General features: G+C 40.9%; 1 protein-coding gene across 1 annotated transcript in view; it reads left to right on the top strand.

Annotated features, from left to right (window-relative positions):
• Window positions 1-262: 262 nt before the first annotated feature.
• Window positions 263-18,726, top strand: part of COLEC12 (collectin subfamily member 12) — a 215,886-nt gene continuing 197,422 nt past the window's right edge. Inside the window, exon 1 of the mRNA XM_049770044.1 lies at window positions 263-296. Coding sequence (XP_049626001.1) covers window positions 290-296 — 7 coding nt within the window. The 5' untranslated portion in view covers window positions 263-289. The remainder of the gene's footprint in view (window positions 297-18,726) is intronic.

Here is an 18,726-nt window from a genome sequence, read left to right as displayed (position 1 = left end):
GCGCGAGGGCGGGGCGCGCGGAGGGCGCGAGGGGGCGTGGGCGCGGGGGGCCCGCGCGCCCCGAGGCCCAGGGGGAGGGGCGCTGGCCACGGCGGCGCCTCCAGCCCCGCGGCAGAGGCAGAGGCAGAGGCACAGGCACAGAGCGCCGAGCGCGGGCCGGCGGAGGCGGCGGCGAGGGCTGGAGCGCAGACGGCCGACGCGCGGCGCGGCTGCCATGGGCGCACAGTGACCGGCAGCTGCTGGAGCGCAAACTTCTCCGGCTGGCGCGCGGCGCGTCTCCTCCATCACCATGAAAGGTAGGGCGGTACCGGGCCGGCTGCAGTTAAGCCGGGCCAGAACTTTAGCAGAGTTGAGCGCTGGTCCTCATTGGAACGGGGGGACGCGAGTGCGCGCTTGGGGCGCTCCCGGGCTCCGCAATTGGGAACCGCAGGAGAACTAGTGGTTCGGGGACTTGGATGCGTGCAAGGAGTCTGTCCTCCCAGCGTTTCTCTGAAAAGTAGTCTGAAGGTCTCAGTCGTTGTTTACGGATTCCACTTTCCAACTTTTTAATTGAAAAAAGCTGCGGAGGAGAGTTTGGAGACATCATCACCTCCCCTTTCCCATCACCCAATTTTTTCCCCCTCTTCTGCTGCTCTCCCCCGCACCCCAGGGTCCTGTTTTTAAATTTTATTTTTCTCCCGGTTGGCATGCTTTCCCCGACGGAGATGTTGACGTGCTTTGCCGGTCGGGTGTTTTCTCCCGGAGTCGGGATGTTCTCGGTGCGCTCTCCCCACATCTGGCATTGATTAGGTGCCCGCGGAGTTCAGCTGGCTCGAGGCGCGCGTTTGGCATCTTTCTCCATCAGATCCACCGACTGGAAAATTACCGCTCTGGGTTTCGCGTCCCTTGCTTGTGCTTGCCTGTGGAGTTGCTGTGCCCCTCTCGTGCGCCCCGGGAGTGACACCGACCACCCCATTAAACGTCCCTGGGGCGCTGCCCTCTGTAGGTGGGTTGCCGCAAGTGTGCAAAGTGCTCTGCACTTTGGAGCTCTCCTCCACCAAAAAGTACTTGGCAGGACCGTGCTTCTCTTTAGTAAAAGTCTTAAGGATGGTGGTCATCGGAGTGTTCTGGTGTGTGTGTGTGTGTGTGTGTGTGTGTGTGTGTGTGTGTGTGTGTGTGTGTGTGTGTGTGAGACAGAGAGAGACAGAGAAAGAGACCGAGAGAAAGAAAGAGAGACAAAGAGAGACAGAGAGAGACAGAGAGAGAATTACAACTGAGGCGTCAAAGACTTGGTTCATCGGAGTGTTCGTGTGTGTGTGTGTGTGTGTGTGTGTGTGTGTGCGCGCGGGGGGGGGGGGAGAGAGAGAGAGAGAGAGAGAGAGAGAGAGAGAGAGAGAGAGAGAGAGAGAGAGAGAGAGAGAGAGAGGAGAGAGACTTGAGTGGGCTGGATGCGGGAGTGCCACCCCCATTCTCTGATAGCGGTTTCCTACCGCAGGCCACTGTGCAGATGTGATTGCTTTTACTTGGTAAGAGTTGCTGACCCAAGGAGGTGCGCAGGAAGCTCTGCACACTAGTGACTTTTCCGGAAAGCAAGTTGTCTTAAAGGATCTTGAGAATTGAGTCCTCATGAAGTTTTCCCCCCCCCCCCCCAAGGACACAAAACTGTGTCCACATCAGGAGATCCTGGGAAGAGAGGATATTTGATTACCTGGGAAAAAGCACCCTGCAATCCTGCTCCCCCCGACCCTCAGAAGAGAAACCTAAGACTTAAATACAACTGTGGCTAGAGAATTCCAAATGCTGTGCTGTGTTCCTTCTTGCTGCTTCTCTAGTCCTCTTCTTTCCTTTACATACTAGGACACATGCAGAAATGAAAGAATCCACTCTAGAGAGAGAAGAGTGCACATGCCTAAAAGTGATTTTCAGTGTGTCTCAGTTACCACGATTTTTGCCAGACTTCGTGGTCTTATTGCTGGCCATTGAGGACAGTTGGAAAGCCAAGCCAGCTACTCGCTAAGTTCCCACGTGGGTGCCCCAGCTTTGAAAAATCTTGTTATGCTTTCGACTGGGTAAATGACTGTTGTTGCTGTCTGGGTACTTTTCAGTGCTAATTAGAATTTGTAAAACAGGAAAACACACCTAAACGTTCCCAACATTTTTGTGATATTTGTGCACTGAGTTCTGGACTCACTTGCATGTTTTCTGAAGAAGGTTCCTTGCTTAGCCTTGTGGTCTGGGCCGTGCCTAAAAGATCTTACCAGACTTCTGCCCCAATGGGGAATGGCAGAGTGGGGACTGTGTGGACAAGCATACATTAGTCATATTGAAGGTCTCTTTCTTAATGAAGTATTCTGGGGCCAGAGTGATAGTACATTCCATAGTAATTGCTTCCTTCATGCAGCTGACCTGAATTCAATCCCTGACACCCATATATAGTTTCCCAGCTTTGTCAAGAGTGATCCCTGAGCATAAAAGCACAAAGCCAATAGAAAGCCCTGAGCATGCCAGTATGGCCAGAAATAACAATAACAACAAACAAAAAATAGAAGAAGAAAAGAAATATTCTTTTTCAGTTAGGAGTTTGCCACTTGCCAATAACCATGTGATTTGCAATCATTTGTCTGGTACGTGAGGTAGGTGATAGAGGAAACAATAATAAGTTTGACCTACTAAGGTACTATGCCCTCTCCAGGCACTATCTCAATCTATCTTAACACTATAAAGTACTGTGGAAACTGAGTCTAGAAGATGTTGGGGGGCCAGAGAGATAGCATGGAGGTAAGGCATTTGCTTTGCATGGAGAAGGACGGTGGTTCAAATCCTGGCATTCCATATAGTACCCCGAGCCTGCCAGGAGCGATTTCTGAGCATAGAGCCAGGAGTAACCCCAGAGCGCTGCTGGGTGTGACCCAAAAACAAACAAAAAAAAATAATGTTGGAACTGGGAATAGTTAGGACAGACATCTAAAGACAAGCTTTGCCAGTTGTTATAAGCTTTTCTCCTTGTTACTTGGAGAACCCTAGCATATCAGATATGATAACCTTTGGCACAGCCTAGAAGAAAAGTGAATCTTAGGCAAATACATAGCCAAGTTACCGTGGTTAGTAGTAGCAGCCAGGAAGAAGTGGAAGCCAAGGAATTGAACACAAGTCTTCTGAGACCCAGTGCATGCAGAAAGGAAAGCCTCCTTCACCAAGTGGATTTATTTGACAGTATGCCATAGGTATTCAACTCAATTTTCCTTGAGCTTGTGGTTATAGCCCATAGTTATTTACCCACTGTACTCTAGAAAACAAGTGCATTTCATTTAACAAGTCTCACAAGTGTTCAAAAATGAGTGGTCTCTTAGAATTAAATAAATGGAAAATTAGTGGGCTCCTTGGAAGTTGCAGAGGTTTATTTGGCAAAGCAAAACTTTGATTCCTGTAAGAATCAAATGCCTTTTTAAGGTACTTGTTTGATTTTCTAGTTCTAATTATTTTTGTTTGTTTTTGGGCCACACCAGGCAGCTCTCAGGGGTTACTCCTGGCCTGGCTCTGGCTCAGAAATCGCTGTTGGCTCGGGGATCATATGGGATGTCGGGGATCAAACTCTGGCCCATCCTGGGTCAGCCACGTGCAAGGCAAATGACCTATCGCAGTGTAACCACTCAGGCCTCTAGTTCTGCTGTTTAAGCCTGGAGCTTGGAAAGCAACAATCCCCGTTTTCAGTGTGGTCTGCCCCTGTTGAGAGCCACAGTGCCACCTATTTGTTGTATTTAACAAATCTCTGCCTGTGTTTTATTTCTATCCTTGAAGTCTTGAGAACCAACAAAATGACATCATCATATAAATTTTCCGGAGAAAAACTGCTTGCCCTGTTATTACAAGACTTAAGGACTTCTAAACCTATTCAAACATAAAGTTTTAATTTATATTCCAGTTTTATATTCAGTTAGCTGTACTGTACCATAAATATCAGTATTTTGGATAAATGCTCACTTTTTTTTTTTAATGAAGGAATCTGACTTCTTTAGACTTAGTGTCATTACTAAATCACATTTCTGGTTTTGGAAGTTGGAAAATTGTGTGAGTCTATGTAGAAGCACATGTTGCCTAGGAAACATCTGAAAACCACCAGTGGTGGTGAGTTGGATCACAGAGTCTCAGCCACTCTTCTGGTTTAACACGGGGAGGAGGTTGGTGCCATCAAAACATAGGGTTCAGTAACTTGTTAGTGTGTTTTTTTATATAAGCATTTCTGAAAGGCTATTTGGCAGGAATACTTTTAAACTGTGCTTGTAAGCAGTTCATGTTTACCGCCTAATTTTCTGCACTCATGATCTCTCCGTCTCGCAGTGCTGCCCTAAGATTGTTTGTCCTTCACAAACAAGTTAGAGGAGGCCAACTGCATTTCACATGGAAGGAATCATGTTTTCCATAAGGAAAAGAAAACAAACTAAAATATTTCCCCTTTTCCTGATCTGGAATTGGGCAGCTCTTCTTTTGGGAGGTGATTTCACAATCCAGTTATACTTTGGACTTTTCATTAGTTTGGGGATGCTTGACATTCTTAGTCTAAGGTTCAATTATTGCTAAGTATAGATCTTTTCTGTGGTCTCCAAGAGGTGTAGTTTTCTGTGGTGTAGTTTTCCAAGACTATTCCCCCCCCCCCCTTGCCTGCCTTCACTGTGTGATTCAACCACTACTGGGAGAGAGAGAGTGTGTGTGTGTGTGTGGGGGGGGTGAAGCAGACAGGTGAGAGCTCTCAAGCTTTGTCCTAACTCGATGTTTAATTTCCTAAATGAATGCTTAGACTCATTAAAATATTTCAAAACATTTGATGCAGCCTCTGCCAAAATAAGCTAAAAAGCTCCTGGAAGCATGAGTTTCCAAAGGACAGACTAGATATTTAAATGTTTTGATAGAAAAGTGTGTTTTACCTTGGGTAACCCTCTCCCAGGGCAGGATGGGGCAGTCTGCCACTCACATCTCTCCAGGGCGGTATGAAGGGTGGAGTGGCAGGAGAGGGAGCCTCTAGTGGCAGCAGAACCTACTTCCAGCTAGCCTGGGGAAGTATGGTCCCTGACTGGTGAAGGAGACAGAAAATAAGCAGTCGTGAAGGGGTGAGCAGACAGCATGTTAGTTCTCCCATCCATTAGAGGCCTTTTTTTTTAATCATAAGTCAATCCATCTTTGCTATTCTTGCTCCCTGAAGACACATGTTCTCTCAGTTGTCAGTGACCTTGAGAATGGAACACTGTCATGTAGAAGAGAAATAAATGCCAGGCACAAGGTAGAACTGTACCATGATTTTAGCTCATGACTTCTACCAGATAACTGATGAGGAACTCACTATCTCACTTATTATTTTTCTTTTAATAATAAGAGACACTTACTGAATATCTGACTACATGAAAAGTCATCTTATTTCCTCCATTTTACAGATAAGAAACTTAAGCTCAGAAAGGCTGATCACTTTTCTAAGGGCACCTACCTAGACAAGAGGAAATTTGTGTTCAAACTCTGACCGTCTAACTCTACAACTAACACATGTCACCACCTCCAGGCTATACTACCACTTATCAATACACCAATAATTCACTTAACCAATGCATCAATTTTTGTTTTGTTTTGTTTTGGGGCCACACCCAGCGGCACTCAGGGATTATTTCTGGCTCTCTGCTCAGAAATAGCTCTTGACAGGCACAGGGGACCATATAGGATGCTGGGATTCGAACCACCTTTGGTCCTGAGTTGGCTGCTTGCGAGGCAAACGTTCTATCGCTGTGCTATCTCTCCGGCCCCGAATGCATCTTTTTTTTTTTTTTAAAGTGGCTACTGTGGAGCACAGAGTGAACAAAATAAATGGGTTCCTTATGATCTGGAATTAGAATTAAAATAACCTTGTATCAAAGTTCTAAAGAATTCGATATGCTCTTCCGCTAGTTACTAGAGGAGTTTTCAGATGGGAACTTTTATAAAGAGGAAGCGAATTCCAGGGCTAGTGCTATGTGTAGATTGGAAAATGTTACAATGGGAGATATATTGAATATTGATAACTCATTATTGCTGTCAACTAGAAAACAGCCCGTTACAATCTTGCTGACAATTTTGCCATGATAGAATAAAACTTTGTCAGATGTCCCTTTTTTTTTTTTGGTTTTTGGGCCACACCCGGTGACGCTCAGGGGTTACTCCTGGCTATGCGCTCAGAAGTCGCTCCAGGCTTGGGGGACCATATGGGACACCGGGGGATCGAACCACGGTCCGTCCTAGGCTAGCGCAGGCAAGGCAGGCACCTTACCTCTAGCGCCACCGCCCGGCCCAGATGTCCCATTTTTAAGAACAGACTATAATCAGCAGTAGATGAAATATATTTCACTTTAATTGTGATTATGGTAGGGAGTGGGATCACACCTGGCAATATGTAGGAGCTACTCTTACCTCTTTGTTTAAGAAACACTTCTGGTGGTGCATGGAATTATTTGTAATGTCAAGGATCTAACCAGGGTGGGCGACATGTAAGGCTGCTTCTCTCCATCCCCACATATAAACTTTTTATTCTTTACTGCTAACAGTTTCTAAGCATAGCAAACATATAAAGATTGAGAGAAGTAACTTTTCAATTAAGTAGAAATTTTATTTCAGTTAAGAATTGAAATAGAAGATCCCATACCAATATATATCTTGAAAAGGGTCTGTTGATTTCTTCCGGGACTTTTGGAATACTTGTGTATGCAGAAATTAGAAATAACAAAGTAAGATTTCTAAGAAATCCTAGATGTTCTCTTAACCCCAAATTTATTATGAATCAATCCTATTTTTCATGACTGATCCCTCCAGTGACATCTCTCCATTCCTCAGGATTGGCAGACAGAGAATTCTAAAGTAAATGTGGAAGAATCCTGCTACCTGGGGACTATGTTTTGGGGAGAAACAAATACCTTTGTAGATTTAAAACAAAAACCCTATTATAAAACAAATGTATTTTTAAATATGGGGCACTTATAAATGAAATACATTTATGTAAATAACATGGATATGTTAATTATGATTTTTTATGCTTCTTCAATGACAGTTTATAGTTCAGTATTACATGAGATTGTGTTCACTAACATAAAAGTGAAAAAACATTAAAACATAACATAAAATAAAGGGAAAAACATAACAAATAAAGTCATGCCAATCTCATCTCGGTCTACAGTTTTGTATAAAGGGCATGATGCGCAGTCCCTCAGCCTAAAAGCATTTGTGGTGCACAATGAATGAGCCCGACTCATTTTACTTCTGCTTGCTGATCCACATCTGCTGGAAGGTGGACAGCAAGGCCAGGCTGGAGCCCCTCGATCCACACTGAGTATTCGCGCTCAGGGGGGCGATGATCTTGATCTTTATATTTGCTATTCTGTGTGAAAGATAAAGTTACTATTGGTTCTGTGAAAGAAATAAAACTTTTTGAACCTTTATCACTTTGATATGGAAATGTTAGGAAGCTAATTGATATTTACACAGAAATTTATTTTTCAAAAGTAATTTTGCAGTTGGTAAAATATACTTTTAGATATAACCATTTCATACTATGGGAGCACTTTAATGGGAGCACTGTTGTTCAGGTGCCTATAGATGACATAATATTTTAAAATATTTGTATCTTTTTTTTTTGTTTGTTTTTTGGGCCACACCCGTTTGATGCTCAGGGGCTACTCCTGGCTATGCGCTCAGAAGTCGCTCCTGGCTTGGGGGGACCATATGGGACACCGGGGGATCGAACCGTGGTCCGTCCTACGCTAGCGCTTGCAAGGCAGACACCTTACCTCTAGCACCACATTCCCGGCCCCAAAAATATTTGTATCTTGAATACAGTTTTATCCAATAAGAATATGACATCAAGAAATCAAAATATAAAGCTAATTTGCCTCTAGTTAATTATTAAGACCATTGTATATGCATTTTTTCATATGATGTGTCTGTTTCACTGATGAGGACCATTTCCATTAATCTATCATATTTCTATTTTGTTTATTGTTTATAGTTGGGTTACCAAGCCCTAACTAGATTTCATTAATCTTTGTTTAGCTTATTAATTAAATATATTCAAATACTTAGTTCATATTTAGCTTTTGTCTTCAACAAGCTTACATTTGGCAAGGTGGGTTGTCTGGTAGGCAGGACTAGATGTAGGACACCAGAGCAAAGTGAAGAGGTGTCCTGTTTGAGCTTCTGATAAACTCTGCTAGAAGACCCAAGTGGAGAAGTGAAATCTGAATGATTAATTAACTAAATTGTATTCCAGATTTTAGATTACACCACACAGTCAGCTCTCAGCATCTGTGGCAGATTAGTTCCAGAACCCACATCCATTTCCCAAGTCCCAATACATAATCTGGTATTATTTGCATATTACCTCCACTAAAAACTAAATACCAATTTTGTATTGCTCACAATACTAAATACAATCTGATGCAGATAGTTCTTTTATGATTTACTCAGAGAATTACTGTATGCAAGAAAAATCTATTCACATGACCATCATAGACATCATTACTTAGGCAGAATTCTGTAGGCAGAATTTGTGTAAGGAGGACCAACTCTGCTCTAACAGGAATAAATAATTGAAGAGAAAAGTGGTGCATTAGGGCAATCCTAAAATTTTTAAGCATAAATATTTCAGGTGAGAGAACAATAAATTTAGAGTTTTCTCAAACTTTGTTTCCTTAGCTCAATTTTGTCCATCATCTGTAATGAATTATAGTATATTGCTTTGGCATTAGTTGTTTGAATAACACAAACATGACGATTTCAAAACAAAGCAGATGTATACATTTAATTGATTAATTTTAACTAGCACACAGATTGTTTTATGTGGGGGTATTTTTCTCCAGAGACATAGGAATTAATTTAGATTCATTATAAAATCCGAGACAGATATTCAAATCTTCATCTGGATTTCCTTAGTTTTAACATGACTACATGAATGTCTTTCACAGAGGAAAGGGAAGAGCACCTGTTTTCTGGAGTTAGGCCTGGATGAAAGAATGTTGGGCACAGTGTTTGAGTGTGATATTTGTTTCTTCTATTTCAAGCTAATATTGGTTGCTTGCTGGAGAAAAATTGTTTATCGTTCTCTACCAATCATGGGGTGCAACTAAACAATATTCTCTTTAATTTTCTTGGAATATATTCTTTGTTCTGAAAGCAATTATCTAGTTTATTTTTTGTAAAAAAAAATAATAGCACCAGAAGCACAAGTTGTATCAGGAATGTCTTTATAATTTTTACTTAAAACAAAAAACAACCTCAGAGAGAACTGAACTTTTAGTTGTAAACAATGTATTAGATGTAGCTGTGAAATTGTATGGTGTTCTGCTGAAACAGGGTTAAGTCAAGGTTAAGTAATGTCTTAAATTTTTATAGCTTCAAATACATTGAGATGAATATTAGTAGCAGATAGGTAACTGGTTGCCGATCAAATTGAACTCACCTCATATGACTGAAACAAACCTCCCACCCTTGAATTTTTATTTGGACTATGATTTGTTGTCTTTGGAAACAAGGTGATTACAATAGTCCCAATGCAGACAAAGTGGTTGTATATTTCACAAACATTCACATCTTGGGATATTTATTTTGAACTTCAAAACTTCTATTTCTACTTCTGTCCCCATGCTTACATAAATCTTTCTATTTATTCAGTTCCTGGAATGTGTTGACTGATAACCATTTATCACTCTTGAGAGGGGGCTCCCCAAATGGTGCTCAGGAGGCCTAGAGGTCTCACCTGTGATTCTCAGCCAATGGGACAGGTTCAGTATATGTGCCTGAATGTAGAGACATCAGCCTCTGTTCCTCCAGGGTTTGCCCATCCAATGGTGCTCTTGGGCTTCCAGGGTTGCACTTGGTGAGGTTGGCAAAATGAGAGGAATGCGTTTTAACCCATATCCTATTTCTCCTGCCCTATGCCTGAGTCTTTTCATTCCAAAGTCTAAGCTGACCATTTCTTTGGTTTCTAACTGTGGGGAAAAAATTCTTCAAAATATCACAAAAGTTAAGGGGATTTCCAGGAATTTCACAACCTGAGTGGCACATTGGAGAGGCACAGATCCCATAGATTACCACATGGGAACAACACCTCGGCCCTCTGGCCAGTGATGGGTGGCAGGAGACTTGGACCTAGATATCCTTGAACATTTGGCCATAGGAATACAGGGGCAGCATTTTATCTCTTTTTTCTCTTTTATTTAAGCACTGTGGTTACAAAGTTGTTCATGATTGAATTTCAGTCTTACAATATACACCACTCTTCACCCGTGAATATTTCCTGCTACCAATGTCCCCAGTTTCTCTTCTATCCTCCCCCTGCCTTCCTCTGGGCAGGCATTTTATTCTCTCTTCTTTTCTCTTCTCTCTCTCTCTCTTTCTCCTTTTAGAGATTGTGGTTTGCATTATTGTTAATGAAGGAGTACTGTGTACGTCCCTTTATCTCCATTCAATACCAACTTACTGTCCAGACTTATCTTTTTCAACTATCATCATCACAGTGGGCCCTTCTCTACACTAACTACACTGCTACACTATTTTTCGAAAGCTTCCTACAATGGACTGGTCCTCCTGGCCCTCATCTCTAGATAGATACCATACTCTCTCTTTTTTTCCTTATATCCCATATAATAAGTGAGATTATTCTGTCTGTCTCTCTCCCTCTGGTTCATTTTACTCCGCATACTACTCTCCATATACATCCTTAAGAAAAATCCATGACTTCATTTTTTTTTCTAGCAGCTGCATAGTATTTCATTATGTAGATGCACCACATTTTCTTTATCTACTCATCTATTCTTAGGTCCTTGGGTTGTTTCCAGATTCTGGCTATTGTAAATAGTACTGCAATGAACATAGGAGTGAGTATAGAGGGCATTTTTGTATTGTGCTTTTTTTGTGTTCCTATGGTATATCTCTGGGAGTGATATTGCTGGATCATATGGGAGCTCAGTTTCTAGGTTTTTGAAGAATATCCATATTGTTTTCCGAAAAGGCTTGAACTAGTTAGCATTCCCACCAGCAGTGAATGAGAGTCCCTTTCTTCTCACATCTGTACCAGCACTGGTTGTTCTTTTTTTTCTTTTTTTGGTTTTTGGGCCACACCCGGCGGTGCTCAGGGGTCACTCCTGGTTGTCTGCTCAGAAATAGCTCCTGGCAGGCACGGGGGACCATATGGGACACCGGGATTCGAACCAACCACCTTTGGTCTTGGATCGGCTGCTTGCAAGGCAAACACTGCTGTGCTATCTCTCCGGACCCCAGCACTGGTTGTTCTTGCGCTTTGTGATGTGTATCAGTCTCTGTGGTGTGAGATGATACTTTATTGTTGTTTTTATTTGCATCTCCCTGATGATTTGTGATATGGAGCATTATTTCATGTGCCTTTTGGACATTTGTATTTATTCTTTGAGGAAATGTTTATTCATTTCTTCTCCCCATTTTTGGCTGGAGTTAGATTTTTTTTCTTGCTAAATTCTACTGGTGAAGGGCAACCTTTTCTGATCCTTGCCATTCAGGACAGTGTCAGTAAGGTAGTGGTGATGGGAACAAGTCAGGACAACTTACAGGATTGCTCAGAGCATAAGGTATTTCCCAGCCCTTTTATTAAATATTTAAAGAGCTATTATTTATACAGTTATTGACAGATCATTCTTAGGCATACAATATTTCAACACCAATCTCACTACCAGTGTCATCTTCTTCCATCAGAGTTTCTATGCTTTTTCCCCATCTCCCCACCTCCATGCCCCCTTGCCACCTTGACAAATACATTTCAAAAGTTGGTGATTGTAGTTTAGGTCTCATGATTTCAGTGCTTTGTTGAGTCTGTGCTTAGGAAATATAGTAATACCACTCTCACACCACTGGTATACTTGAGACACCTGGCCTCTGTTTCCCCATTATTTCTCTTTCTCCTCTATTTGCTTCTTGCCTCAATTTCTTTCCCTGGTTCTTTTGGTAGCAGTGATACACTTTGTATTTTGCTTTAACAGTGATAACCATTCAAAAGCAAGTCAGCATCAGGTTAGATGCTGGATGGAGTAGCTTATGGCAGCACTTGGAAGAAAGGTTGAAATTCAGCTTAGTCTCTGTCCACGGTCCTTCAGCCAGACTCTTAAAAGTTCAAATTGCTCTGTTCAATTTGGCATTTTTCAGTGTCAGTGCCAGTATTAAAAGTTCCAAGTCCAAATATCTTTTATTTTCTTGCTTTAGACTGAACTTAAAATGCACCTGGGTCCTTTAGAGAATGGAGCCTTTTTTTTATAGAAGGATCTCTTGTTCTTAAGTGTTAAAATATGCTCAGTTATTTATCCTTCTGCTCTTTTCCCTGAAACACCTGGGAAAATATTTATTTAAATATCAGACTCTCTAAATCTGGTTCCTAATTATTAGGAGTATTGATTTTCTAATTATTCAATTCTCTAATTTTGTCTGTTTATTTTAATTTCCTCCTTGATTTCCTGAATAGTTCAATTTCAACTTCCAATTTCTGCGAAACTAATAATTCTCTAATCATATTTTTAATTTCTAAGAGTTATTTGCATTTTTCCCATATGGTTTCCCATTTTTATAGTAGTCATCTTATTTATTAAATAATAGTATTTTCTTTCAGAGATGGTTTTATCTTGATAAAGCATATTTTCTTCAAATTGCATTTTCTGATTTCTTTTATTTTCATCTTGGTCTTTTCATGGTAGAGGCTGCACCAGATGGGGTTGATGCTAGCACTCTCCATTAGATGTAAGGACTATTGAAGGTTTCACTAGAACCCTCTAGTGTGGGGTGGGGGGATTTTGTGAACTGTGTCACTCTAGTTGGGCAGTTCTTTTGGAAACCTCCCTGCATAATAAATTTTTTTTAACTACTTGGATTTTCTAGAAAGAAACTTTCAATCCTTAGCCTAACAGGTACAGTATTGAGTGGAAGATCAAGTGTCTGAACACTAAGTGCCAAAATTTTCACTTCTTTTCTAGATGACAACTTCTTATATCAGTTCTTTCTGGTATCTGCTAGACAAGAGGCCCTCTGTTTGAATTTCTCTGAATAATAAACATTCCACCTTCTGCTTTGTCAGGAAGGGCAGTCATCCCATTATTATCCAACCTCTTCTGTTTTCCACATGCTACACAAATCAAGTATTTATAATATACAAATTATTTAAGTTTTTGATGGTGAGGGGAGAGGAAGGTCAAGTTTTTCAGCTGTCATTACAGTCAGTTTTAGAACATTTTCATTCATCACCCCGAAAAGAAACCACCATATTCAATAGTTGTCATTTTTCTTTTTCCCTTAGTGTCTCCTGGCACTAATAGCTTTTAATCTTTCTGAATATTACTTGCCTACTGGAGACATTTTATATAATTGGAATCATGTAATATATGATCTTTTGTGACTGAAAATTTTCATTTAGTTTAATGTTTTGGAATACAATATTATAGCATGTACCAGCTCTATTACTGATCTGCATTTTGTTTTCACTTTGTTACAATTATGAATAAAGATTTTACATTTATTCCTTTTATATAAGTTTTTGTATGGACATATGTTTACACCTCTTGGGTATTTTTCTAGAGTGAAATTGCTGGAATATATTGGTAATTATATGTCTAACTATTTGAGGCTCTTCCAAGCTCTTTTCCAAAGTGGAAAAAGTGGCTACATCATTTTGATTTCCTACTAGCAGTATATGAGAGTTCTAATTTTTCAATATTCTCACCAGTACTGACCTGCCTTTTTGACAACTGCCTTCTTGATTTTGGGGAGGCATGCCCAGCAGTGTTTGGATGTCTATTGCCATTTTGGTGCTTGGGGGAAAGGCAGTATTTTCAGAGGTCCTTGGAGTTCCATGCTATGCTGACAGGCAGACCCAGGGAATCAGCAAGCAGAGCATATGCTCCAGCCCTTCTAACTCTCCCTGGCCTCTACAACTGCTTCTTAAATATTTAGTCAACCAATATTCCTCTAGCCTATCTGTGTTCTCTTTCCAAAGAACCTGTTGCAAATTCATGAGCCTTTTCAGGTTGCCTTTTCTTGTGGTAAATCATTGCTTCCCAACTTTCTTGCTGGTACAGGTTTCATTTTCTTGGGTATGTGGGATCAAAGACCATTGTATGATGAAACTTGGACTTCACAGGCCTGGTCTGTGATACTCACCTGGTTACTCACAGGCTGTGAGATCGTGGGTCAAATAATATAACTTTACTGAGCTTCAGTTTTCTCATCTGTGAAACAGGGAAATTCAAGAATGGGAAGCACTTGATATTGAATACATGTTGAGTATTGTGGATATTTAAAAACAGAAAAATTTGGATTGGTGCAATTGTACATTGGGTAGGGAACTTGCCTTGATGCATCCAAACCGGGTTTGATCTTTGGCAACCCAGATGGTATTGTACTCTAAGCCTGCCAAGAATGATCCATGAGTTTTTTTGGCCCCACCCAAAGGTGCTCAGGGCTTATCCTGGTTCGGTGCTCAGGGCTTATCCTAGTTCTGTGCTCAGGGATCACTCCTGGCAATGCTTGGGATGGCTGTGTGCGAGAAAAGTGCCTAATCTGTTGCACTTGCTCTCAGCCTTGACTGAAAAATTTTAATATGTATGACTCTTGACTCTCTAAGTCAAGTAAACTAAACTTCCCTTGAACTCATGGTTCTCTGAAATAACTCAAAGCCTAAATCAGCAGAAAAGTTCTATTCAACCTTCTCTATCACAACAATCTCTGGCCAATGTGGCATTGTGCCAGTTATCAAGGAAAGTAAAATAAAAAATAGAAACCACATTTTAAAAAAAGGAAAAGCAAATGTGCAACTCAGGTATTAGAAGGGGACTGCTAAAGCAGGGCTGTGGAAGCCAAGAAAGTACATGTTGTAGATAGAATTCTCAAATTAAACACATTTTGTTATTTAGTAGATTAAAGTTACTGCTTGCTTGAATATAAAGTGCTGTCTGAGTCAGGATCAAGTATGAGCACCCCAGAATTTAGAGACCTTAAATCTTAATCAAATCTTTGCTCGTGGAAGACTTGTGCAGCTTCCCTTTTCAGAGACAGATTTTTGAAAAGTGGCAAATTGCTAAGGAGACAGGATATTTTCTAGTGACAAAATCCTTATTTGAGTGTTTCATCTTTGCTGGTATCATTTTTGTGCACTATTTTAGGATTAGTTGCTATCTCCACTGTTTGGAGATGGTTAAAGTGTATATGACATGGCACATGTCATCTAGGAATTGTGTTCATCAAACTTGTCTTTAAAGTCTTTGTGGCCTCATCATAGTCTTAGTCTTAGTGTCTCAAGCATTAGGCACATCAAACCTCTCAGCCACTCTTCTGTCTGCAGTATCCTCACAAGGGTTGCCTATATTAGGCATGCTAAAGCTTTTTCTATTTGCATTCCCTTTTTGCCCCAGAAATACAATTTGAATGAGTGTTGCCAGAAACACTTTGGATTTATTATGCAGTTGACCTTGAACTAATTTCTGGTTATCTTGTATTTAGAAACATTTTTCTGTTGTCAATTTTTTGTGCCCCCCACATTCAGTGGTGTGACCCCAGGTTAAGGAAGCTGGGATATGGGGCCAGAGCAATAGTTTAGTGGATAAGGTGTTTGCCTTGTACACTATCAACCCAGGTTCACTCTCTATCAACCCATATAGTCCTCTGAGCCCACCGGAAGTGATCCTTAAGCCCAGAGCCAGAAGTAAGACCAATGTACCATCAGGTGTGACCCAACATCCTCCTTTCCCAAATAAAGAAGATGGGGCCCATACCAATGAGTTTTAAACCTGTTTTTTTTACATCAATAGTCCATCAATTGAGACCTGTGCTCTAAACTGAATGAGAAGGACTAGTGGATTTTTGTATGCTTGCTGACTAACACCAGTTCTTAGACTGGCAGTTGAATCTTTTTAAACATTGAAAATTTATTTTTATTCTTATTTTTAAATAAATATCATTTTAAGCACATGATTACAAACATGTTTGTAGTTAGGTTTCAGTTATAAAAAAAAGAATACCTCCCTTCAACATTCCCACCACCAATGCCCCCCAACTACCTCCTCCTCCACCCCCTACCTGTTTTTGGGACAGGCACTCTATTTCTCTCACTAACTGCCATTGTCATGATAGATGTCACTGTGTTATTTCTTTAATTGGACTCACCACTCTTTGTGTAAGCTTCAAATCATGGGCGGATCCTTCCAGCCCTCATCTCTATTGTATCTGGGTATTATTACAATAATGTCTTATTTTTCTTAAAACCAATAGATGAGTAAGACTGTTCTGTGTCTATCTCTCTACCTCTGACTTATTTCACTCAGCATAATAGATTCAATGTATATCCATATATAGGAAAATTTCATAACTTCATCTCTCTTGATGGCTGCATAATACTTCATTGTGTATATGTACCGCAGTTTCTTTAGCCATTCATCATTCACTTCCTTCTGGCCTTGAGGGTTTCTTATGATAGGTCTGCTGTAAATTTTAAGGACACTCCTTTGAATGTAATTTCCCTTTTATATCTTGTTACTTTCGGTATTCTATCCCTATATATGGGATTCGGAATTGTGACTACATCTGGGGTGCTTTCTGGGGAGTCTCTTTTAGCTGGTACTCTTTGTGTTTGCAGGGTTTGGTTGCATGCACTCTTTAGCTCTGGAAGTTTCTCTTCAATGATGTCCTTGACTATTCTTCCTGGAGATTTTCTTCCTGGCTCTCTGGGGGCTCCAATGATTCTTATGTTGTTCCTGTTGAGTTTATCAAAGACTTCGATTTTTGTCTATTCACATCCTTTGAGTAACTTTTCCATTGTCTGATCATTTCTTTTAAGGTTCTTTTCAATTCTCTTTTGTTTTATTGAGCTGTTATGTATCTTATCTTCCAGCTCATTGATTCTGCTATTACTCTGTTGGAGAGCCCTCCAGTGAGGTTTTCATTTAGCCTACCATGTTTTCTGTCCTGTTATTTCAGTTTGGAGTTTTTGATTTCTATTTTTATATCCTCTTGATTCTTATTTGTGTTCTGTTCAGCTCAATCTATGCTTTCTTTGAATTCTATGAACATTCTCCATATTTTTTCTGTAAACTCCTTATCTTAGAGGCTAAATAGGTTATTGGCACTTTTCGGGTCATCAGAGCTGCCATCTTCATTCTCTGCATGGTGATGGCCCGTGTTGTTCCCCTATTGTCACATCTGTAGTATAATGTTTTATGCATTATTTTATGGGGTTCATTGACTAGGAGATGTGCACAGTCATGGAGCGAAGCAAATCCCCAAAACCTCCCCAAAAAGTCCCCCAAATAAGTTGGCCCCAGAAGCCTTGGCCATGAATTCAGGAGCATCAGCTTGAGAGGCAGTCAGCTGGCTGTTGAATTTTGACAGAAACCTGATCATGACCCTCTTTATCTACAGACTGAGATGGCCATATGTTTTATTGCATAGTAGGGAACTTTGATATTAGACTCTGTGGTACACCAATATTTAAAAGAATTATATATTAAGCATCACCTGCCCTAACTTTACCCAGCTTTTAAAACTATAAAAAAATGATTCTACAGTCAATTTTTAAAAATATTGAGTAAAATAAAGTGAAACAGGTTTTGTTTTTCTTCTCTCAGCCTTTCTCAGATTTTATAATAGTTTAAAAGACAACATTATGAATTTCAGGAATGGGATAGAGTATGCAATGTTTTCCAAATTCTTCTTCCCTCCAAAGAGAAATTATTAAGAAAGACTGGAGCTAGAGAGAGAGAGAGAGAGAGAGAGAGAGAGAGAGAGAGAGAGAGAGAGAGAGAGAGAGAGAGAGAGAGAGCTCAAAAGGCTGAAGTCTCATGCCTGCCATGCAGGAGGCCCTGAGCTCAGTTCCCTGCATTGCATAGTTCTAAGCACCCATGGGTGAGGCTCTGGTGACCCCCAGTAAAAATGGGCCCAAATAGCACTGCACCACTGGGCTCTAGTTTTGACCTATTTGGCCTAAATAACTGGGCCAAGAATTGCTGTGAGTAACCCATATGCTCCTGAGGACTGCTTGGGAGGATGTCACCCCTCAAACAATATCAAAATTCTTTTCGGATATAAGGATTAAGATGAGAAACTGTTCTAGTAGGGAGTCATAAGTAGTGCCTTTGTTTTCCTAAACTTCAGTATTCTAATTTGGAGACAGAGTTGAATTGCTTTAATAACAAAAATATGAGACAGTTGATGTTCCCAGGGAAACTTCAGGAAGGAGAGAGGAGTTAGTTAGACTAAATGTTGCATGGAAAAAAGATCAGAGGAAAGAAAACACAAACAAATAAACAAACAAACTAATAGTAGGCCTGCTGTTAAGAAAAAGCTTAAGGAAGGGGACCAGAAAGTTTAAGGGGGAAATTTTGAGCTGTTTTCTGTCAAAGGTGCTCATTTGTTTCCAGTGTGAAATTTCAATGATGCCTTTTTGACTTTCAAAGTTTGTGTGTGAGCAGATTCTTTTGCAGAGGTGACCCATGATTGGAGGGTCTAAACTTGGCAGAGAAACTGATATCTGATGACTTTGTTACTTTCATTCACAGCTGCTGCTGTATCAATACCACTAAGCTAAAGTAGATTTTTATTTGGCAAGGGGGAGGGTAGGAGTTTGTTGTTGTCCTTTCCTCCTCTCCTCTCCTCTCCTCTCCCCTCCCCTCCCCTCCCCTCCCCTCCCCTCCCCTCCCCTCCCCTCTCCTCTCCTCTCCTCTCCTCTCCTCTCCTCCTCCC

The sequence above is a fragment of the Suncus etruscus genome, chromosome 3, assembly GCF_024139225.1.
Source record: "Suncus etruscus isolate mSunEtr1 chromosome 3, mSunEtr1.pri.cur, whole genome shotgun sequence".
Taxonomy (NCBI): Eukaryota; Metazoa; Chordata; class Mammalia; order Eulipotyphla; family Soricidae; genus Suncus; species Suncus etruscus.
The sequence above is the reverse complement of the archived record's forward strand: the minus strand, read 5'-3'. Positions and strand labels throughout refer to the sequence as shown.